Source organism: Solanum tuberosum, unplaced genomic scaffold (assembly GCF_000226075.1).
Source record: "Solanum tuberosum cultivar DM 1-3 516 R44 unplaced genomic scaffold, SolTub_3.0 scf00313, whole genome shotgun sequence".
NCBI lineage: Eukaryota > Viridiplantae > Streptophyta > Magnoliopsida > Solanales > Solanaceae > Solanum > Solanum tuberosum.
The window spans coordinates 234,532-256,818 of NW_006239248.1; the positions used below are offsets into that span (position 1 = coordinate 234,532).

The window sequence follows — 22,287 nt, forward strand, 5'->3', positions numbered from 1 at the left end:
ACCTCCATATCACTCTCTATTCTTCATATTTAGAGAGGTGAATAGTAGTTCTCCAAATTGGAGAACTAGTATTCACACTCTCTATTTCACTTTTTGAATATTTTATTATTATTTTTTATTACTTTCTAATTAACATATTATTTTACATATAATGTCATTAATAAAACATTTAGTATTCACAATTCTTTTTAAATGTAATATAATATTTTAAAAAATATATTATTTAATATATACTACTTTCATCCCGAATTAATAGTATTTTAATTTTTTCTAATTTTTGTCAATAATATAATTTGATTTTACTATTAATTTCTTTATAAAGAATACACAAAATTAAAATGATAAGATGAAAATTTTAATTTAAAAATACAATACATAATATGATAATTTAAATACAAGATAACAATACAATACATACCATAATAATTTAAATACAAGATAAAATACAATACATAACATAATAATTACGTTTTGCAATCACGTTTTGCAATTATTGCAAGACCGTCACATTTTTGGAGAAAGGAAGTGCTACATGATATAATGACTACATGTATTATACTGCACAACATGATAATTGAGAATGAACGTGATCTTAATGAACCAATTCAAGATGCCGTGGAGGCTCCAACTCCAACGATAGAAATGGTGGTAGATGAAAATCTCTGGTTTAAATAATTTTTAGCTAGACATAAAAAAAAATAAGGACAAAAATGCTCATTTTGAACTCTGTAATGCATTCATTAATAGAGCATTTATGGGAATAGCGTAATAATTTCAAAAATTGAGTGTTTATGTAATGTTTATGTAATTGTATTTCACCTTTATTTGAATTTGTCCATTAATTTGTATATTATATAATATTTTCTTGAGTTGTATGTTATTTAAAATTTAGAATAACTAAAATTTTATATTAAATAAAAATTTTGAAAAAATAAAATTTAATATCACATGAAAATTATATAAAGTAATTATTGGAAAAAAAAATAAAGGATTTATATTATGAAAAAGGAAATAAGAATTAAATAGAAATAATAATATAATATTAAAGAGAGAATTTTTTTTTTTTAGAGAATAAAATAGAGAATTAGATTGAAGTTTATTGTCTTAAAAAATAGAGAATTCTATATTTAAAAAAGTAAAATAAAGTGTAGAATTGGAGATGCCTCAGTAAATGTTTAATTGAAGGTACAATTGCCCCTTCCGAAATCGCTTTCGACCCATTGCCAGCTTTTTCCCACTTATTGACCAAGTCAATGTTGTTGGTTCTTTTATTTTTCTTAATTCCTTTTTCCCCATCCATTCCCCTTTAAAGATTGAAAACAAAATAGTGATAATTAACCATACTAAATATTCTTTTGTCCTGAACCATTTGACTTGACACGATGTTAAATTATATTTTTTTTTAAGTTTATGGCCTAAAATAATTCTTAATTATTGTTGTGGTTTTAAATCATTTTATTAAGAGTAAAAAAAGAATTTTAGAATTAAATTATTTCTAATTATTGTAAGGTAGTACTCATTTCATTCTTATTTACATGTCGTACTTACTAAAAATAGATGTTTCTTAATAATTGTCATTTCATAAAATCGATACATAAATGATTATATTTTTCCTATTTTACCCTCAAGAGTTATTAGTTTTGAAAATATGCATTTGACCAACATAGAAAAACTAAGTAAATAATTTATTTTTATTGGTCAAATTAAATAATCAAAAATTAACTAATTCAAGTTCATTGATTGAAAATTTGACTTCAAGAGAACACTAAATAAGAGAACAATGATAAATTTACCTAGTTTCTTAAGGGATGTGAAATCTAAAATGATGACAACTAAATAGAAACAGAAAGAGTATTTTTTTGGGATAGACAAAAATGGAAAATGGTGCCACATAAATAAGACCGAGAGAGTATAACACTTGTTTCTCACAATTTTTCTCTCTAATCGGTTAGAGTTGCATTGTGGATGCTACTAAGTGAAAAGAGATGAGCCTCAATTTATAAAAATTCAAATATAATAAGAAATTAAAGCATACACATTGATGAATGGCATGAGTCCCTTCTACATCGATGAAGGACGAGAACCTTGAGCTCCTTATAAGCCTTTCCTATCAGCTAATTTTTGAGGTTGACTCAGATCGAAAATACGTTTCTTTGCATTCTGGACGCCTAATTTGACACATGACCAAATCCAACCCATTGTAGATTAATGGCAGCCTTATTTCATACCAAACACGCGTGCTTATTGACTTTTAGACTATTAGACAAGTCTCATATGAATCTGATTGAACGAAAAAACCAAGTCTTACCATGACTATCAACATGATCTTAATTGATGCTGTGCATCTTCTGTTATCAAATTTGGTGCAACCATGCAACTGCAACATTATTCGATTCGTCTACTTTTTGTGATCCTAACATGTTTATCTATCAATATTCATCAGTCTCTTGGAGTTGAAATGATCTCAGTAAATCACTCTGTTTCTGGAAACCAAAGTATAGTCTCTTCGGGCGAAAACTTTGAATTAGGATTCTTTTTTCCTGGTAGTTCGAAAAATTACTATCTTGGTATATGGTATAAGAATGTAATGCCACAAACAATAGTATGGGTAGCAAACAGGGAGAAGCCACTTTCTGCTACTGATATGAATTCTGTTGAGTTGAAAGTTTTGGATGGTAATTTAGTGCTTATTACTGAATCCAAAAACTTGTTTTGGTCCACAAATATCAGCAACACAATTAGTTCAAATACACTAATGGCAATTCTTTCTGATGATGGTAATTTGATTTTGAGTGATGGATCAAATTCAACTACACCACTTTGGCAAAGCTTCGATAACCCGACTAATACATGGTTGCCGAATGCTAAGGTGAAGTATGACAAGCGTACAAATACAACAAAGATTCTTACTTCTTGGAAGAACTCAGAGGATCCATCTCCGGGGATTTTTTCCGTGGAAATGGATCAGAGTAATAAGCAGTTCTTGATAAAGTGGAACAGGACTGAGATGTACTCAGCTACTGGATCTTGGAATGGGCGTATTTTCAACATGATGCCTGAGATGAGTTTGAATTCTGATAGATACAGTTTTTCATATGTTGATAATGAAAATGAGAGCTATTTTACCTATTCCCTCCGTAACTCTTCCAAAATCAGATTAACACTAGATGTCTCTGGGCAAATCAGGCATCTGATTTGGGCCGAAAATTTAAAGGAATGGCAAATTTTTACATCTCAACCAAGACAACCCTGTGAGGTGTATGCTAGTTGTGGTGCCTTTAGCATTTGCAATAAGGAGTCCGCGACCTTCTGTAATTGCTTGACTGGTTTCACACCTAGATCTGATACAGAATGGGACTTGAATGATCATTCTGGTGGCTGTGTTAGGAAGGAAAGCTTGCAGTGTGGTGATGGTAAAATGAAGGGCGGTTTTTCGGAGAATCCCAAAGTGACATTGCCCGGTTATTCTCTAACTGTGCCGGCTGCTAGTTCTGAGGAATGCCAGTCGACTTGCTTGAGTAACTGTTCTTCATGTAATGCATATGCTTATGATAATAATGTGTGTTCAATTTGGAATGAAGTTGTGAATCTGAAGCAACTCTCACCAGGAGATGGTAGTGGAAGTGTGATTTATACCAGACTTGCTGTCTCTGATGAAGCACGCGGTGAAGGTAAGTTTAAAGTTAGGAGTTGTATTTGATAGTGTTTGCCATTTCTATGTATGCAATGCTCATCTCCAAATAGCTACCGATAGAGCTTTCTATGGATGTCTGTTTTTTCTTGTCTGATGTTTCAGTTCTTTACCTCATGTCTTTCAACAGTACGAGTCTATATATTCTCTAAATCTTAGTGCTCATAAGAATTAACTAGGCAATTATAAGTTTACGCAAACACCTTCTATGTTTTAAACAAACATCAGATCGCCACTGACCAAATTTAAGTTTACGCAACATCCTCTACGTTATAAACACACATAAGATAGTCACTGACCAAATGTATGGTTTTCATGATTTGATTAGTTACAACTAGCCAAAATGAGTTGAAGACCTTTCGCCAGTAAACATTACCAGTTCGCTGAGTTCCCACATCAGCTCTTTAAGGATGGGATGGTCTTTTCATATGGTTTTGGACAGTTCTTACCTCATAAACTAGCTTTTATAGTTGAGTTAGCCTCAAGGTCCATTTCTTATCAAGTTATTAGAATCAGACCCATCCCAAAATAGTCTATTTCTTGTCACAATTTCCTTATGTTTCTTCTTTCTGTCATCAGATGCAAATTCAGGGAAATTGTCCCTGAAGGTTAAAGTCATCATATCTGGCGTGGTAGCCGTTGCAGTTCTACTTCTATGTAGCTTTAGCTACATTTATCATAGGAGAATAATGTCAAAGAAAACAGGTACTTGTGTTGCTATTACAATCTCTGGAGTAGTTGTTTTACCACTTCCAGAAAAATTTCTCCTTCCATTTTTTTTTTCCGAATCAGATCAAGAGAGATATCTCAAAAGGCTGCTCTTTTTTTTATTTTTTTATTTTTTATCTTAGCAAGCCAACAAAGCACAGGAGGCAATCCAGTTCCACATTGGTTAAACAGAGAAAGAGAAGCACAAAACCTGATTAACGAAAATGATAAGCAAAGCATTGCCGTTCCATTCTTTAGTTTGGAAAACATACTAGCAGCCACAGATCATTTCTCAGATGTAAATAAACTTGGACAAGGAGGTTTTGGTCCTGTTTATAAGGTTAGCATTAATAATTCATTTTAACATGAGTTCAACTTTATGTAGTCATTTCATAGCATCCTAGTTTACACATTGAAAATCTTTCAGGGTATATTTTCAGATGGACAAGAAATTGCTGTGAAAAGGCTATCAACCCAATCTAGACAGGGCATTGAAGAATTCAGGAACGAAGTCATACTGATCTCGAAACTTCAACATAGAAATCTAGTCAGACTTTTAGGCTACTGTATCACAGGGTATGAACAGATTCTACTTTACGAGTATATGTCAAACAAAAGTCTAGACACCTTCATATTCGGTTAGTATATATATCTGAACTTATCTTATTTCTTAATCTCTCTATTTACTTGATCAATATTGTTAAATTTTCTCGTTGTTTACCAAAATAAGATCCAACACTTAGCAAGTCATTGAAATGGAGAAAGCGATTTGAGATCATATTAGGAATTTCTCGAGGGCTTCTCTATCTTCATGAAGACTCAAGGCTCAGAATCATTCATAGGGATCTGAAAACAAGTAACATTCTTTTGGATCAACAAATGAACCCAAAAATATCAGACTTTGGCTTGGCAAGGATAGTTGAAGAACAAACAACAGAAGCAAGTACCAAAAAAGTGGTTGGAACTTAGTAAGTAATACAAACATGACAATGTTATGAACTTTGCTTAATTCCATCTCACATCTGACTCATGATAATTCCATCATTAATTTAGCGGATATATGTCTCCTGAATATGCATTGGAAGGAGTATTCTCAATTAAGTCAGACGTATTCAGCTTAGGAGTAGTTATACTGGAGATAGTAACCGGAAGGAGAAATACAGGATTTTATCAATCTAAAGAAGCATCTAACCTTTTGGTCCATGTGAGTGCCTAGAGTACATGTTAATTTTTTCCAATATGTATGTTGGACTTCATATTCATTATTCTAAATCATGATATCACAGGCATGGAATTACTGGAAAGAAAAAAGAGCACTACATTTGCTGGATCATTCATTGCTCGAATCATGCAACCCGAAAGAAGCAATGACGTGCATAAACGTTGGGCTCTTATGTGTGCAAGAAGATCCAGGTGATCGTCCTTCCATGTCAAATGTTGTAATGATGCTTCGTAGTGATAGTACGTCTCTTCCAAAGCCTAATCAACCTGCTTTTGTGTCAAGGAGAAATGTGTCTAATTCAACTTCTGTTTCATCTGGTACACCACCTAGCTTCACCAAAATTGAGTTGACAATCACAGTTGAAGAAGGCCGATGATGTGATGAATTCATTAGTTTTTCAAATGAATTTAAACGCGAAGTTTATTTATTTTTTCACCTTAGATTAAAAAACAAAATTACAGGAATACATCATCTTTTTCTTTTTCTCAATTTTTTTGTTGTTTAGGCAGTAGAAGACTTAGGACCAGTACTGCTGATATTTATAGTGAAAACTGAAAGGTATATATGCTTAATATTGTGTACAACATAGAATATATTGTGTTGATAAAAAAAAGTTCATTTTCTGTTTCATTTTGGTCTCTTCTACCTTCTTAACTTGTCTTAAAAGGCCATTCAGTAAGAATGGAAGAACAAAAAAGACTAAGTTGTATTTTTTATCATAAACATAAAAACTTCATAACTTATGAGAACTATCAAAATTTTCTTAAATTTTATTCTAGCAAATGAGCTTACCATAGTTCATAAATAGAATATTAAATATTAATATCCTAATGTGCCGCATTGATAATTCACATATCTCTATATAAATAAATTTGTGATCACAAAATTTTAAATATACATAATTTTATGAAAATTCATTAATCTTTTTTAAAAAAAGATAAATAAGCCGAAAGGCGATTTTGTTAATGAACAAAGCAAATAAGTACAAGAACCACCCGGATAACGTACAAATTCCAAACAGACCAAATCCACCTAATGGCCTAAAACTAAAATAACACAAACAAACAGAAATATAAAGACAAAACAATCTGAGACAACAAAAAGGAGAAACAAACAATATCCTTCATAACCAACAGAGATTCTATTAGTCAACAATTGTAGTAACTAGTTGTTCTTTAAAATAATTATTTCACGTGGTATAAACAATATCCTTCAGAGCTTTTTTACAAAATTTAAAATACTGGGTATTTTTTTTACAAAATATAAATTTATGGGTCAAGTTATATATATTTGAAATCACGATTTAGAATCTCAAATTATGTTGTTTGGAAAGTTTGGAATATGATTTGAAATCATGATCTCAAATCATATGTCTAAACACTGATTTAAAATAATGACTTCATATCGTATGTCCAAACGCAAGCCAAATATAATTTTTTTGTCTGTTTTTTTAATTTGCTTAAGTACTTATGTAACTATCCAAGTCAGTAGTGATATTGTCCGTTCTGGCACTAGGCCTGCACAACTTTCAAATGCGTTCTAGTAGATATAAGACATGCTTACTTATATTTCCAACATCTCTACTAGTTTTGCTGACACAAGAGCGGCATTGATATAAGAGTAGCTCTGATACCATTTATACCATTTCAACTCTCTATTGATATTATCCGCTTTGGGCCTAAGCCTACACGACTTTAAAATGCATCAATAATAGGTAAAGTCTGCTTATTTATATACTCAACATCTCTCATCTGTTTTGTCTATATGAGACTTCGTATTTTAAGATAGGGTGTCACAACCTAATAATTATTGTTATTGTGACTATATAACATATTTTATGAATACATTGAATTGTGGATTTTCATTTGATTTATTCAAGAATTAATTGAATTCATGTATGTATACTTCCAAGGTGATAAAAAACCTTTTTGGATAACTATGTATCTACTAGTTTGGTTACCTTTGGGAGTGATATCTCAACATTATAGATAGAGATATCATTCAACATTTGGATGACACACTCGAATAGAAGAAAACTATTTTCCTTTCTCTACTTAACTTGTCTTGTTCACTTTATATTATATTATTCTAAGCTTGATTTTATAACACATATCAAAAAAAAATTAAATGTCTTCTAAAAAATATTTAGACGACAAAGTTTATCCTCAATCAATTTGAATTGCATATTAGTCTAATATTTAAATAGGCTAAAATTTAAAAAATAACTGTTCTGATACCAATGAAAGAGTTTTAAAGTCAAAACAAGAGAAAATGGTCTAAAACCCTCCCAATCTATACTTGAAATCCCAACTACACACTCCAACTTCACGGGTGTCCTATTACCCCTGAACTTCATATTTCTCTATTTTCTACACACTTAAACGCTGACCTGTCATATGAGATGAGAACACCTCATCTAAGCGCGTTAGAAGGTGAGAACACCTTAAATTTTGACGAAAATTTTCTCTTTCTCCAACGATCATCTTCCCCACCATTAAATAAACCACTATTTCCTCTTCCCCACCATTAACCCTTGTTCCTTTTATAAAAAAAAATCACGATTTTCTCTCAAAAATAAGTAGGGTTTAGTTGTTTATGTTCATTTCTACTTCAAATCTTGAACTTAGGGTTTGTAATCTGCTCTAATTTCTTATTTAGGTCTCTAATATGAATTTTGAATTTTCTCGAAATTCATCAAAAATGGCAAATGAAAACTTGAATAAGCTTTGTATTGATGAATCAGACTCAATGTTGCTCTTAATTTCACGAATCAACAAAAACCCTAAGGAATAAAGCAAAAACTCGAAATAAGGGATAAAGAACTAACCTTTTACTAAATCAGTTGATAAATTACGAAATCAAGTTGAAAATACACAACAAAATTCTTCGATCATCAACAAAAATGCATATGCAAATGGAGAAGAAGATGAAAAAGAGAAAGGATATATTTTTTTGGGTCTTTTACGTTTTAGGAGGAAAATGAGGGAAATACAAGAATTGGGAGTTGAAGAAGTGAGGGACCCGGCGCGTGCAATCACGTTTATCATATTAGAGAAAGGGGATGTATTAGTTTGACAAATCAAGATGAGATTCCATCTTTGTGGAAATTATTAACACTGCCTTTTATTTTCAAAAAATAGTTGAATTAGAAGGGCTGAGAAACATTTCTGTAGTTTCAATGGGCCATCGATCTTTTTTTTCTTAATCATTAATTTAAGCTTTTCAATATGTATATCCACTTTATTTTGATTTCTTTCTATCTCCACTTATCTTCTTTTTTTCTTTGAGAAAATGACATAATACAATTGACACAAGTTATATTCTTTGCGTGAACGTGAATGAATACAATGAATATAGACACTTGACAATGAAAGATTTGCTATGAATGGTAAATATTGAAACTATAGCGATGCTAGGTAACTAGCTATTAAACTGTAGTAGTATAGAAACAATTGTGTATGGTTTATCCAATGCGTTGGTGCACTCCTTATATCACATTTTATATGAGTTAATTGACTTAGTGTTTAAGAAAGAAGAGATAACTTTTGAAATTTGTGTCGAAAAATAAGTGATAAATATTTGTGTACCTATAAATTATTTATCATTTTTTTTGGAAACCGACTAAAAAAAGTAAGTAAGTGATATAAACTGGGACAGAGGGAGTAATTTAATTGGTTTTTGATTTTTTATTTACAGTGCTAAACATTTTTGAGATGGTTCTTTTCAAAATAAGATTAATTCCATAAGAAATATGGAAAGCTAAATCCTCTCATCTAGGTACTGGCAAAGTAAATGTCAACTCATTTATGGAAACATCGTTTAACTTTTGATGTCGCCAGCTGCTGCGAAAAGCCGGTTCTTTTGGCTCAGGGATGGGAGTTGTTTCGTTGCTTAACATGACAACTATATCAGACATTGTTGGTCGATCAGTAGGAATTTCTTGAACGCAAAGAAGAGCAACCAGAACAGACCGTGTTGTTTTGTTACTGTCGCAGGTCGCCCTTATTGATGGATCTATTAGCTCCAACATTCTTCCTTCTTTCCACATTTTCCATGCCTAACATGCCAAATGATGTGAAATGTTAAAAGAAATTGACACAAACTTGGACTTAGTTTTCAAATGCGCGAATGTACTTACCCATCCTAATAGAGACACACAAACTTCAGTCATGAAGAAGTCTGAGTTTCGTTCACCAGTCAAGATTTCCAACAGCAATACTCCAAAGCTGAATACATCTGATTTCTCCGAGAATTGGCCATATACTACGTATTCTGGAGACATATAGCCACTATGCCATATTGGCGTAAATCAGTCTTAAGTAGCTATACACAAGGGGTAGTAACATAAAAACTGGTTACAGAAGCGGCTACTATACTTACTATGTACCAACCACTCGTTTTGTACTGGCCTGTGTTTGATCAGTCCCGAAAATCCTTGCCATTCCAAAATCTGATATTTTTGGGATCATCTCTTGATCTAGCAGAATGTTGCTTACCTTCAAGTCCCTGTGGATGACTTTTAATCTCGAGTACTTATGCAGGTAAAGTATTCCTTGAGCAATTCCTTCTATTATCCCAAAACGTGTATCCCAATCGAGTGTAACCTTCAACGAAGGGTCTAAAAGAAAAAAATGAATATCCAATTAGCCAACAGAAATGAGGAAAACAAAGTTATGATTCTCGTGAAAATAATACTAATGAGTATAACCAGAAATAAATTTGTCCAGGCTGCAATTGGGCATATACTCATAGATCAATATCTTCTCCTCCCCTTCAATGCAACATCCTAAGAGGCTGACTAGATTTTTGTGCTGCAAATTCGCTATTAGCTTCAACTCATTCATGAACTCCTCCAGTCCTTGTGATGACCTCCTGCTTAACCTTTTGATGGCTACGTCTCCAAATTCAGCCAAAGATCCCTGAAACAGAATGTTTAAAGCCACAATTCTCTATATTCATGAAATTAAATACGAACATCAAAATATTGAATTTTGCACCTTAAACACGGGGCCAAAACCACCTTCTCCAAGTTTGTTACTTTCATGGAAGTTGTTTGTTGCGTCTCTTATATTCTGCAGGCTGTACTGTACCAACTTCATATCATCTTTCCCAACTAAAGATCCACTAGGCATGGAGCTAACTAAAGCAGAATCTCCGTCCATCTTATCTAGTTTCAAACAACAATCAGTAAGGCAAAGCACTGTAAACAATATGAAATCTGAAATCATTACAGTCTAGAAATGCTAGATTCACCTCGTCTTTTCAAGCGCTTTCTTTTGAAGATAAAAGCAGAGGTACTAACAAGAAGCAAGATTGCAAAAATTGCAGAAACAATTTTCACAGTGAGAATTTTGTATCTTCGAGCTGAATTCCCAGATAGATTATCAGTAACTGCATCCACAACACGAAAATTATACTAGTCTTTCACTTGTTGTTAACAGAACCAGCAATGATACAAGTAAACATACCTAGCTCTAACACGTGAACTCGAACATAGAGAGCTCTGCCGTTAGTAGTGTCATGCCCAAGATCCAGTAAATCTCCATGCCATATAAAACAGGCGTTTTTCGTACAAGCATAAGCTGAACAGGAGCAGTTCTTAATGCACTGAGTTTCACACTCTTCGGTGCTCATATTTCCTAAAGAGACAGCATGATCTGGCAATTTCATATTCTCGTGCTTAAAAAATCCATCTCCACCATCACACCCCAACGCTATTTTTCTCACACAACCTCCAATCCATTTCTCATTTGCCCAATCTGTCGAAAATTTAGGTTCAAATCCGTCTAAACAACTGCATAATCCACTTGATCTGATCCCACAGATACCAAACGGACCACACTGTGCGTAAAGGTCACACTTAGATTGTGGTGCTTCAAATTCAACATTCCATCTGTTACTTCCATTCCGATTCCACACCATCACCTGAAGGTGCCCGCTCGGATTCAGAACGATTCTTAATCTCAGAAAGATTCTGTAGTAAGCTAAATTAAGATATACATTATCATTTTCAGTAACAACAGTGAAACACCACACTGTTGCTAGTATATACGCTCTGCAACTATCGTCAAATCTATAATAAATACCGTTTCGGTTCCAAATGACAAAACGCATAACCCCTTCAGTAGGGTCTATTCCAAAAGAGAAATTTCCAGGGCGAGCATCGTCATTACTTGTCCATGAAGTGATCACATTTCGTAAGCCACTAATTTTATTGAAACCAAATCTCATATGGCGTAATAGCGTATCTGTAGGATACTGGAAGCTCTGCCACAAATAAGTGGACTCACCGTAGTGTCGAAGAACAAGGTTCCCGTTATCTAACAATATTCCGATAGTAGAATTTGAAGTTAATAATGATTCCGGTGCTGTTGATGAGACATTTGATGACCAGATGAGTTTGCCTTTTTCATCGAAAATCACTAAATTTCCATCATCGCCGATAGTGAAAACTGGTGAAGCATTCTGTGGGATTGGAGATTCTCTGTTGGCAACCCAAACGACTGTTTGTTGAGGGATTATGTTGTACCATAAGCCAAGATAGGTGTACGTTGAATTTGATGGAGTGAAAAATCCTAAGGCAAAACTTCTATCAGCTGAAACCAATTTCTGATTCCCAGTGATTGATTTGCCAACTTTGACACAATTTTGGCAAGGAAGAACGGGTAAGCAAGAACATGAGAAAATTAACAGTAAAAGAGGTAAGAAACTATCCAACTCCATTGTTTTTCCCAAACTACACCTCCTATTATTCCTTCTCTCTCTTTATATAGAATTGATAATCCTCGTTTCAATTTATTTGTCCTTTTTAATTTGTTTCATACGGAATGTCTCTTTCCCTTCAAATTTTCATATCACATGTTTAAGATTTTATCTTTAGTTTAAAAGTTTTCTTTATGTGTTTTAACTTCATGTCAAGTTAAAATAGTATTCTAAAAAGTAGGGGTGAGATGGGACATTTTAGTAAGCACGTGATGAGGCGTAAGCCCCGGTGGCGGAGCCACCTTATAGTTAGGTGGTTCATTTGAATTTCCTTCGACGGAAAATTATATTATTTATATATGATTAAAATAATTGTTTAGATATATAGTAGATGTCGAACCCCTTTCGACTACTTTGTGTGTCTATTTTTTCAGATTTTGAACTCCCTATTGAAAATCCTTGCTCCGCCACTGATAAGCCCAATGAATCTTTAAAATTTTAATTTACAATATAGTGAAATAGTATAATAACACTAAATTATAAAAATGCATGAATAGTTTAAAATAATTACAAACATGATTAAAAAAATACATGAAAAATAAAATTACTAACATGATTTTACAAGTATAATAAATGTAATGATATAAAAACTATTATGAGTAAAATCAATGTAATGATATAAAAACTATTATGAGGTGCAAATCAACTCTAATATCTTAACTTTCTAATAATAAAAGAATTACTATTTCTAAAAATATATTAATATCATACTATATAATTTACCCTCTAAAAGAAAATAGTCAATAAAACTTATTATTAGTATTACAATAAAAATATCACTCCATCATGAATAAAAATAAAATAATTTTCAAATAGCTAAATAATAAAATATGATGATTTTGAGACATGAAATAAAATATGAAGAACAATGATAAGTAAAAGAAGTAAAATTTCACTATGTATTTTTTTATAAATGTTACGTAATATATAATTATCCTCACAGTATTACCAAATAGTAAATATGTGATACAACAACTTGTTATTTGAGTTACTATCAATCTTCTTATTTCTATAAATGAAAAACTATTAAGTATTATTCATTTATTAAAAAATTACGAGGGTCAACAATGTTAACTAAGGAATTTAACATATAATTTGTATAAGATCTGTTAGACGAGCCCCACGTTGGACGTTGAGCGTGCTTAGGACGTATAACTGGCACTAAAGGTGTAAGTCTCATAGAATTAAGCTTCACACATGAGTCTCATGACGTTTTTCTAGAGCACCATCCCGAGGCGAGCCCTGAGGAGTATCCTAATACTGCTTTTTAAAATACTGAGTTAAAATTGGACAAATAAATTAAAATGAGAAAATATTGTTTTTAGCCCCCAAAGCTCTCACCTTTTTTTGCTCCTTTAATGACTGGAACCTACCGTCTTAAAATCAAAGGTGACAACCTCTCCTGTAATACTCTACTTTCATTCATATCTCTGAATATGAACTATTGTTTTTTAAAAAATAAAAAAATAAATTGCATTTAATCAATCATTACCATATAAATTAGGATGGAAGAAGTATATATATCTCTATATTTTTTAATAATTTCTCCAAATACTGATTATATCTTGTATGTAAGCTAAAATAACACATTAAGAAGATTCTTGTGCAGTCAAATCAAGGTCTTGCTGATTTCTACATTTGTTTTGTGTTGTCCATTTTGTCCCTTTTTTATTTTTGGGGAGGGGATCAATAATACTCCATCCACCTGTCTCAGTTATGTGTCAGTATTTCTTTTTACATACCTGAAATAATATTTACGTCCCTCCGTTCCATTTTAGTTGTCATGTTATATTTTTTAAAAGTCAATTTGATTAATTTTTAAAGTTAAATTAGATCATATTAATTCAATATTTTAAACTAAAAATTTAGAACGGGTAAAGTTCTCTTGAAGATGACATCTGGAAAGGTGGTGACTCTCAAGAATGTGCTACATGTTCCATAATTAAGAAAGAACTTGGTTTCTACTCTCTTACTAAAAATGGATTCAAATGCGTATTTGTTTATGACAAAATTGTAATTAGTAAAAATGAAGTGTATGTTGGAAAGGTTTACCTTTGTGAGGGCTTGTTTAAGCTCAATGTAATAGCTATTGCTAATAATAAAAGTTCTTTTTCTACTTACTTGCTTGAGTCGAGTGGTTTATGGCATGAATGTTTGGGACATGTCAATTATAAGACCTTGTGAAAATTGATTAGTTTGAAAGTATTGTCTAATTTTGAGTGCAATAAAACACAATGTCAAATATGTGTGGAAGCTAAGTTTGCTAAGCATCCTTATAAATCTGTTGAAAGGAATTCCAATCTTTTAGATTTGATTCACACGGACATTTGTGATATGAAATCAACACCAACGCGTAGTGGGAAAAAGTATTTCATAACTTTTATTGATGATTGCACTAGATATTGTTATGTTATTTGCTATCAAGTAAGCATGAAGTAATTGAAGCATTTAGGCAATACAAAACTGAAGTTGAAAATTAGTTCGATAAAAAGATAAAAATGATAAGAAGTGATAGGGGTGGAGAATATGAATCTCCATTTGCGGAAATAGAATTATCCATCAAATGACTGCCGCTTATTCACCACAATCCAATGGGATTGCAGAAAGAAGAAATTGAACTTTGAAGGAAATGATGAATGCCTTACTTATAAGTCCAGGTTTACCACAAAACTTGTGGAGGGAAAGCTATCCTTACAGCAAATTGAATACTCAATAGAGTGCCCCATAGCAAGACACAATCTATTCCGTATGAAAAATGGAAAGGAAAGAAACCCAACTTGAAATATTTCAAAGTGTGGGGGTGTCTAGCAAAAGTCCAAGTTCCTATACCCAAAAGGTTGAAAATAGGACCAAAGACTGTGGACTATGTGTTTATTGGATATGTTGTAAATAGCAAGGCATGTCGATTTTTGGTTCATAAATCTGAACATCCAGATATTCATGACAATACGGTAATTGAATCAGATAATGTCAAATTCTTTAAACACATTTACTCGTATAAAGCTAGATATGAAGAGTCTAGTGGGGGTCTAAACCACCTCAAGATGAACCAAAGGAAAATATACAAAATGAAGAAAATCCAAGGCGTAGTAAGCGTCAAAAGACTGCTACTTCCTTCGAATAAGATTTTGTAACATTTCTCAATGATAATGAGCCTCAAACCTTCCAAGAAGAAATATCCTCTGCGGATTTATCTTTTTGGAAAAAAGTTGTCAATGGTGAGATTGAATCAATCTTGAATGACTATACTTGGGAATTGGTTGATCTTCCTCTGGGAAATAAGCCTTTAGGATCAAAATGGATCTTTAAAAGGAAAATGAAGGTTGATAGTACTATTGACAAGTACAAGGCAAGACTTGTAGTCAAAGGCTTCAAACAAAAGGAAGGTCTTGATTACTTTGATAGATACTCACAGTGACAAGGATTACATCTATTCGGATGTTGGTTGCATTAGCAGCAGTATATGATCTTGAAATCCATCAAATGGATGTAAAAACGACTTTTTTAAATAGGGAGTTAGAGGAAGAAATTTACATAGAATAACCCGAAGGGTTTGTGGTTCCTGGTAAAAAAAGAAAAGTGTGCAAACTTGTGAAGTCACTTTATGGACTGAAACAAACACCCAAACAGTGGCATGCAAAGTTTGACCAAACAATGTTGGCAAACGAATTTAAGATTAATGAGTGTGACAAATGTGTTTACATTAATGACACTCCAAATCATAAGGTCATTGTTTGTTTGTATGTGGATGATATGTTAATCATCAATAGAGACTTAACTGACATAAATGCTACCAAGCAAATGCTTACTAGTAGATTTGAAATGAAAGACCTTGGAGTGGCAGATGTTATATTGGGAATAAAAATTCTTCGAACTCCACAAGGTTTGGCTTTGTCACAGTCTCATTATATTGAAAAGGTACTTGACAAGTTCAAGTATTTGAATTTCAATATTGTGAAGACTCCAATAGACGTGAGCTTTACACTTCGAAAGAATAAAGGTGAAAGTGACTCACAATTGGACTGTGCGAGATTATTGGGAGGTTTGATGTATATCATGAACTGTACACGACCAGATATAACATGCGCTATTAGTAAGTTGAGTCGGTACATGAGCAATCCCAATCAAACTCACTGGATGGCAATGAAAAAAGTTTTAGGGTATTTAAAACATATTCAAAACTATGCTTTGCATTATGACAAATATCGAGCGGTAATTGAAGGATATAGTAATGCAAATTGGATCACCGAATCAGATGAAGTAAAATCCACAAGTGGATATGTATTTACTCTTGGTGGTGGAGCAGTCTCTTGGAAATCATCCAAACAGACATGTGTTGCTCGCTCCACTATGGAATCTGAATATATCGCTTTCAATAAAGCTAGTGAAGAAGTTGAATGGCTCCGAAATTTCTTGGAAGATATTTCGTATTGGCCTAAACCATTGGCACATGTATGCATACATTGTGATAGTCAGACTGCAATAGGTAGGGCAGAGAGCATGATGTATAACGGTAAATCTCGTCACATAAGACGGAGACATAATACCGTTAGAGAACTACTCTCTAGTGTAATTATTACAATTGACTATGTAAGGTCAAAAGATAATGTATCAGATCCACTTACAAAAGGCCTAACTAGAGAGGGAGTTGAAAGGTCATCTAAGATGATGGGTTTAAGGCCTAGGACAAGTCAAGAATAATGGTAACTTTACCTAGCAGATTGGAGATCCCAAGAGCTAGGTTCAAGAGATCAAACAAAGTTGTGATTGACGGTCCAACATTGTCAAATAATCTAACCCATTCTCACGATGAAGACAATGTTTAGTAACCAAGGATAAAGCTTGTATTGAAGCTTTTTAATGATTTCTAAGTTTGGCAAGGCATGACCAAATAGTTTCTCTACGGGAGTAAACATTTATGAGTCACCTATGTGGGAGTGAAGTGGAAGCCGCTTCAAGGAGAATATTAGTAAAGGCCGATTCTCTAAGCTCTCATGAAATCAGGAAGTGTTCATGGCTGAAACGAACAAAACCATGAGAACTATAGATGGTAAAAGGCTGGTTGTGTGATTTATATTGTCTAGGTGTACATTCAAGATATCGCATCTACCGACAGTTCAAAGATATTGCATCTACCGATTAATCGAGTGCATCCGATATAAGTTCACTACGGAAAGTTTAAAGGGAAACTAACTTATCCCGATGCAACTAGTCTTTGTTTGTAATCACACACTAGTCTGTGTATATCTATCTTTCGTGTTATAGCCATTCCCATTCATGTGTGGGATTGTTGGGTTCATTGTATAATATGTGTGAATGGATAATGGTACATAGAATAAAGATTGGTGAATCAAAAATGTAAAAGTGTTGCAAGTATAAATGGAATTATTCCATACATGAATACTCATGACAGATGAATGCAACATTTCGTATTTTCATGCAACCTTTCGTATTTCTAGGTTACCTTTTCACATATCATGCATGAATCATTGTGCTCACGTATAGACTATAAATATCTAATTCTTTCTCAGATATTAAAATAAGTTTGGAAACAAGTTTACAAGAAGAAAAACACTACATAGTAAGAAAAAAGTTTCTGCTTTTTCAAAAAACTTCAAGTGTGATTACAAGTCATTGAGTGGTTCGCTGGACAACAAATTTGAGGTACCACTATATGTTTGTCGTGAGTCATTTTATCCTTGGAGGATATATTCCATAACCTTGAGTACTTGAGGGGAATGATTTCCTTAAGGAAACTCTGTGAATTCAGAGGACTTGACTCTTCTTCCTTTCATCTTGTTATTATATGATTTTTTGTTTCCAAAGTTTATTTAACTTCATATTGTATATTTCATTATTTGTATGAAATTTGTTTGAAGTTATTTTGTTGGAAAAACAAATTTTGCACTACTAAGTTTAACACTATCTGCACAATCTCCATCTTGCCCACTTTGTAGTATTACAATTCCTTAATTGGTCTTGCATTCGATATTGATAATGTTTAATATGCTAACCCTACGCTCTTATTGTGCCAGAATATAGTGAGGTGAACACAAATTAAAGAATTCATTTTATTGCAACAGTATTTATTAACATGTTTAATCATCTTCTATGAAATTCAGTACGATATTTAACATTAATTATAGTGACTTTACACCACTTTTTACATAGTTTACAGACATATAAATTTCATTTCAAAATTTTTGAAGACTATAAGCAAATTCTCAGTCAAACTTAAACTATTTTACTCTCGAAAAATGAAAAGTATCGCATAAATTGGAACAAAGTACTCAATTAGGATGGATTTTTTTAATTCTATTTTTATTTGTGTCTTTTATTTTTAACTTTTAAAATAAGAAATAATTTAAAATAATTATTTTTAAAAATAATAATAAATAATTTGAGATAGTAATTTGATAAAACCCCAAAATAAGTCGAAAATACTTGTCTCGTTAGGAATGAGGCCTCGACGGATATGCACGACAAACAGTTTGAAAATGGAGTTGGGAACTTTGGTACGAAATTAAATTATTGTATTGAAATTAAAATTTTTGCTATTATGATATTTAATATATTTTTAAAAAAAATTAATATTCTGAATGATATCGAATATTGCATCAAAGTATTATATATCTATGAACATAATTTTTTTTAGATATATGATTATAACACTAGTAAATATATAAAATAATATTATTTTTTGTGTCTCAATTTATACGATACACTTTTATTTTTAGTCAAACAAAATTTTAAATGTCATATTTCTATATTTAGTAATAATTAATTTTAAAATATTTATTTTACTCTTAATAAAATAATTTATAATTACACAAACATTTACTTTGACTTATAGTTCAAAATTCTTTTTTTCCCAATCGTTAGTTAGCGGTAGCAATAATGATTTCAAATACAGTTTGCATTGCTTTGCCTTATTGATTGCTGTTTGAAACAAGGCGTGAAGGACGGAAATTCTGCTCTCATTAACTTCGTGTCAACTGTCAAGTGCATCTTTTATGGGGAAAGACGATATTAATTAGAGAATGGATCGATAATTTACGTATATGAACTTGGACAATCTTTTTCATATGCTAGTAATTTTGAGGTTGAGTTAGTCGCAGTGCCATATGCATTAAAAAAAATAAATTAGTAAACAATTTTTGTTAATGCATGGTGCATTTTAACAAAGGTATCCAATTTGACCAAAAAGTCATTGGAGATGAAACAAACTATGGAATTAATGAACAATTTAATAAAATGCTTGGACGGTCGCAAATCTAGTCAATAAACAATTTCTACAATATAGTCTAAACACATTAGTAATAATTGCAATTAGGGTTCATTTAGGTTTGCATGAAGACCGCATTAATTTATCCATGAGGATGATGATGAAAACGTTGAACATATTATCCAACGACCAACTGTATCTATATTGTTTCTTAGGATATTTCATATTTTGAAAGGACCCCACTAGAAGAAAAAATATACAAGAACTTATATCCTAGGTTTGATCTTTATTTTGGACTATTCTAGACACGTTTGTATATATTTAATTACTAGTTTCTGTCGTTTGCTCTTCAACTATCCTTGCCAAGCCAAAGTCTGATATTTTTGGGTTCATTTGTTGATCCAAAAGAATGTTACTTGTTTTCAGATCTCTATGAATGATTCTGAGCCTTGAGTCTTCATGAAGATAGAGAAGCCCTCGAGAAATTCCTAATATGATCTCAAATCGCTTTTTCCATTTCAATGACTTGCTAAGTGTTGGATCTTGTTTTGGTAAACAATGAGAAAATTTAACAACATTGATCAAGTAAATAGAGAGATTAGGAAATAAGATATGTTCAGATATATATACTAACCGAATATGAAGGAGTCTAGACTTTTGTTTGACATATACTTGTAAAGTAGAATCTGTTCATACCCTGTGATACAGTAGCCTAAAAGTCTGACTAGATTTCTATGTTGAAGTTTCGAGATCAGTATGACTTCGTTCCTGAATTCGTCAATGCCCTGTCTAGATTGGGTTGACAGCCTTTTCACAGCAATTTCTTGTCCATCTGAAAATATACCCTGAAAGATTTTCAATGTGTAAACTAGGATGCTATGAAATGACTACATAAAGCGGAACTATTGAAGTGAAAAAATAGTGCTAACCTTATAAACAGGACCAAAACCTCCTTGTCCAAGCTTATTTACATCTGAGAAATCATCTGTGGCTGCTAATATGTTTTCCAAACAAAAGAATGGAACGGCGATGTTTTGCTTATCATTTTCGTTAATCAGGTTTTGTGCGTCTTTTTCTCTGTTGAACCAATGTGGCACTGGATTGCCTCCTGTGCTTTGTTGGCTTGCTAAGATCAGAAAACAAGAGCAGCCTTTTGAGATATCTCTCTTTATCTGATTCATAGAGCAAAAAAAAGAAGTAGAATTGCAACGGCTGTAATAGCAACACAAACCTGTTTTCTTCGCCATCAAACACAAACCTGTTTAGATGTTGATGGGTTCACTACTTTAACTATAAAATGAAAAGGATAATTTTGGATGTGAGTTTCATGAAACAAAAAAGATGAATTTATATAGAAAAAAATAGAGGAATATCAAAAGAATTCTTAACTTTTAAATTAAATACTATTTGAAGGTTTCAAAGGGCCAAAATAGATAAAAGAGAACAACTTTAAGAATATTAAATATATGCATTGAACCTCCATTAAAATATAGAAGAGTAAACAATCCTCCTTTGAACACATGAACTCTCCATTTACTCAATGTAATAATTGATTATCACTAATATTTAAACATGTAATTAACTAAATATTTATAATATTTTAATTTAGTGTAGGAGCAAAATGGTATTTCAACTTTCAACTTTTTTTGTTCCCACTTTTAGTAGTATATGATATATGATATATGATATGATGATGATGATATGATTAGTAATCATATACGCTCATGACTAGTTTCAAGATAGTATTATACATGCTAATTTCAATTATGACAAAAAAAGAAGAAGAGATCTAGTACTACTCAATTAATGTGAGAAAGAAGAAAACATATCTACGTTGGATTGATTTAAAAAATGATTTTTGTTTTAGAAATAGCAAACGTAATAGACATAATAAGGCCCTATAACTATAGTTTTGATAATAGCGCTCCATAGCGATAGTTATGTTTGCTATGGAGGCTGTAATTTGTATATTTCTTCCCGTTTGTCTATTATTTTGGTAAACTGTGAAGAATTACCATTAAAAACAAAAAAAAAATACAGTTAACGAGCACTTTAGGATGATGAGCCACCCTCTAGGAAGGGTACTCCCTGTCCCAAAGCCTCAAGCAAAGAAAGTCTAATTACAAATTTTCTGAACTAAGTTTCTACATCTATTCGCTTTCCTACTGTCTTTCAAGTAATTCACTCTTTCAGCAATCTTTTTCATTATCTGTGCAGTTGTATCGTCTGTATTCACCATTATCCCACTAAATATTTTCAAATTTCTTGCTCTCCAAGTGTGGTAGATTCTAGCTCCCCATATCGCTGTTGCTAGTTCCTTTTTATATTGCTTCCAGTGTCGTCCCTTTATCCAAGATAGGCATTGTGTTACCTCTCTTCTAATTGTTAGCATGATAGACAACTAAATGATTGTATTTATTAATGTAATTATATAGTGATATAAATTAGCATGATCATATACATTTGTTGTAGAATCATATGAATAAATATTGTGATAGAATAGCTAATTTGGAGGGATAGCAAGGCAGATTTATAGGGATTCAATGGCAGATTTGTATAGATAGAATAGATGATCTTTAGGGATAGGAATGGCGGATCTTTAGGGATGTGTAATCTTTATTTTCTCTATATAATGGAAAGACTCTCTCACTTTGAGAGGCATTCAGCTGAAAATTGACA

The 22,287-nt window shown here is 32.3% G+C and overlaps 3 protein-coding genes across 3 annotated transcripts; 1 reads left to right on the forward strand and 2 right to left on the reverse strand.

Annotated features, from left to right (window-relative positions):
• Positions 1-2,067: 2,067 nt before the first annotated feature.
• LOC107063255 (G-type lectin S-receptor-like serine/threonine-protein kinase At4g03230) lies at positions 2,068-6,738 on the forward strand. Its single transcript, XM_015314890.1, has 7 exons — positions 2,068-3,671; positions 4,271-4,396; positions 4,543-4,739; positions 4,827-5,037; positions 5,130-5,367; positions 5,453-5,603; positions 5,686-6,738. The coding sequence occupies exons 1-7, from the start codon at positions 2,372-2,374 to the stop codon at positions 5,995-5,997; spliced, it is 2,535 nt and encodes an 844-aa protein (XP_015170376.1). The 5' UTR covers positions 2,068-2,371; the 3' UTR covers positions 5,998-6,738.
• A 2,541-nt stretch (positions 6,739-9,279) lies between these two features.
• Positions 9,280-12,386, reverse strand: LOC102600422 (G-type lectin S-receptor-like serine/threonine-protein kinase At1g11300). Its single transcript, XM_006360478.2, has 7 exons — positions 11,090-12,386; positions 10,875-11,012; positions 10,619-10,788; positions 10,330-10,540; positions 10,002-10,239; positions 9,760-9,910; positions 9,280-9,678 (listed from the first exon to the last, which is right to left on the reverse strand). The coding sequence occupies exons 1-7, from the start codon at positions 12,342-12,344 to the stop codon at positions 9,391-9,393; spliced, it is 2,451 nt and encodes an 816-aa protein (XP_006360540.1). The 5' UTR covers positions 12,345-12,386; the 3' UTR covers positions 9,280-9,390.
• Positions 12,387-19,929: 7,543 nt separating this feature from the next.
• LOC102600747 (G-type lectin S-receptor-like serine/threonine-protein kinase At4g03230) lies at positions 19,930-20,855 on the reverse strand. Its single transcript, XM_015314877.1, has 4 exons — positions 20,840-20,855; positions 20,538-20,734; positions 20,243-20,453; positions 19,930-20,150 (listed from the first exon to the last, which is right to left on the reverse strand). The coding sequence occupies exons 1-4, from the start codon at positions 20,853-20,855 to the stop codon at positions 19,930-19,932; spliced, it is 645 nt and encodes a 214-aa protein (XP_015170363.1).
• Between the last annotated feature and the right edge of the window lie 1,432 nt (positions 20,856-22,287).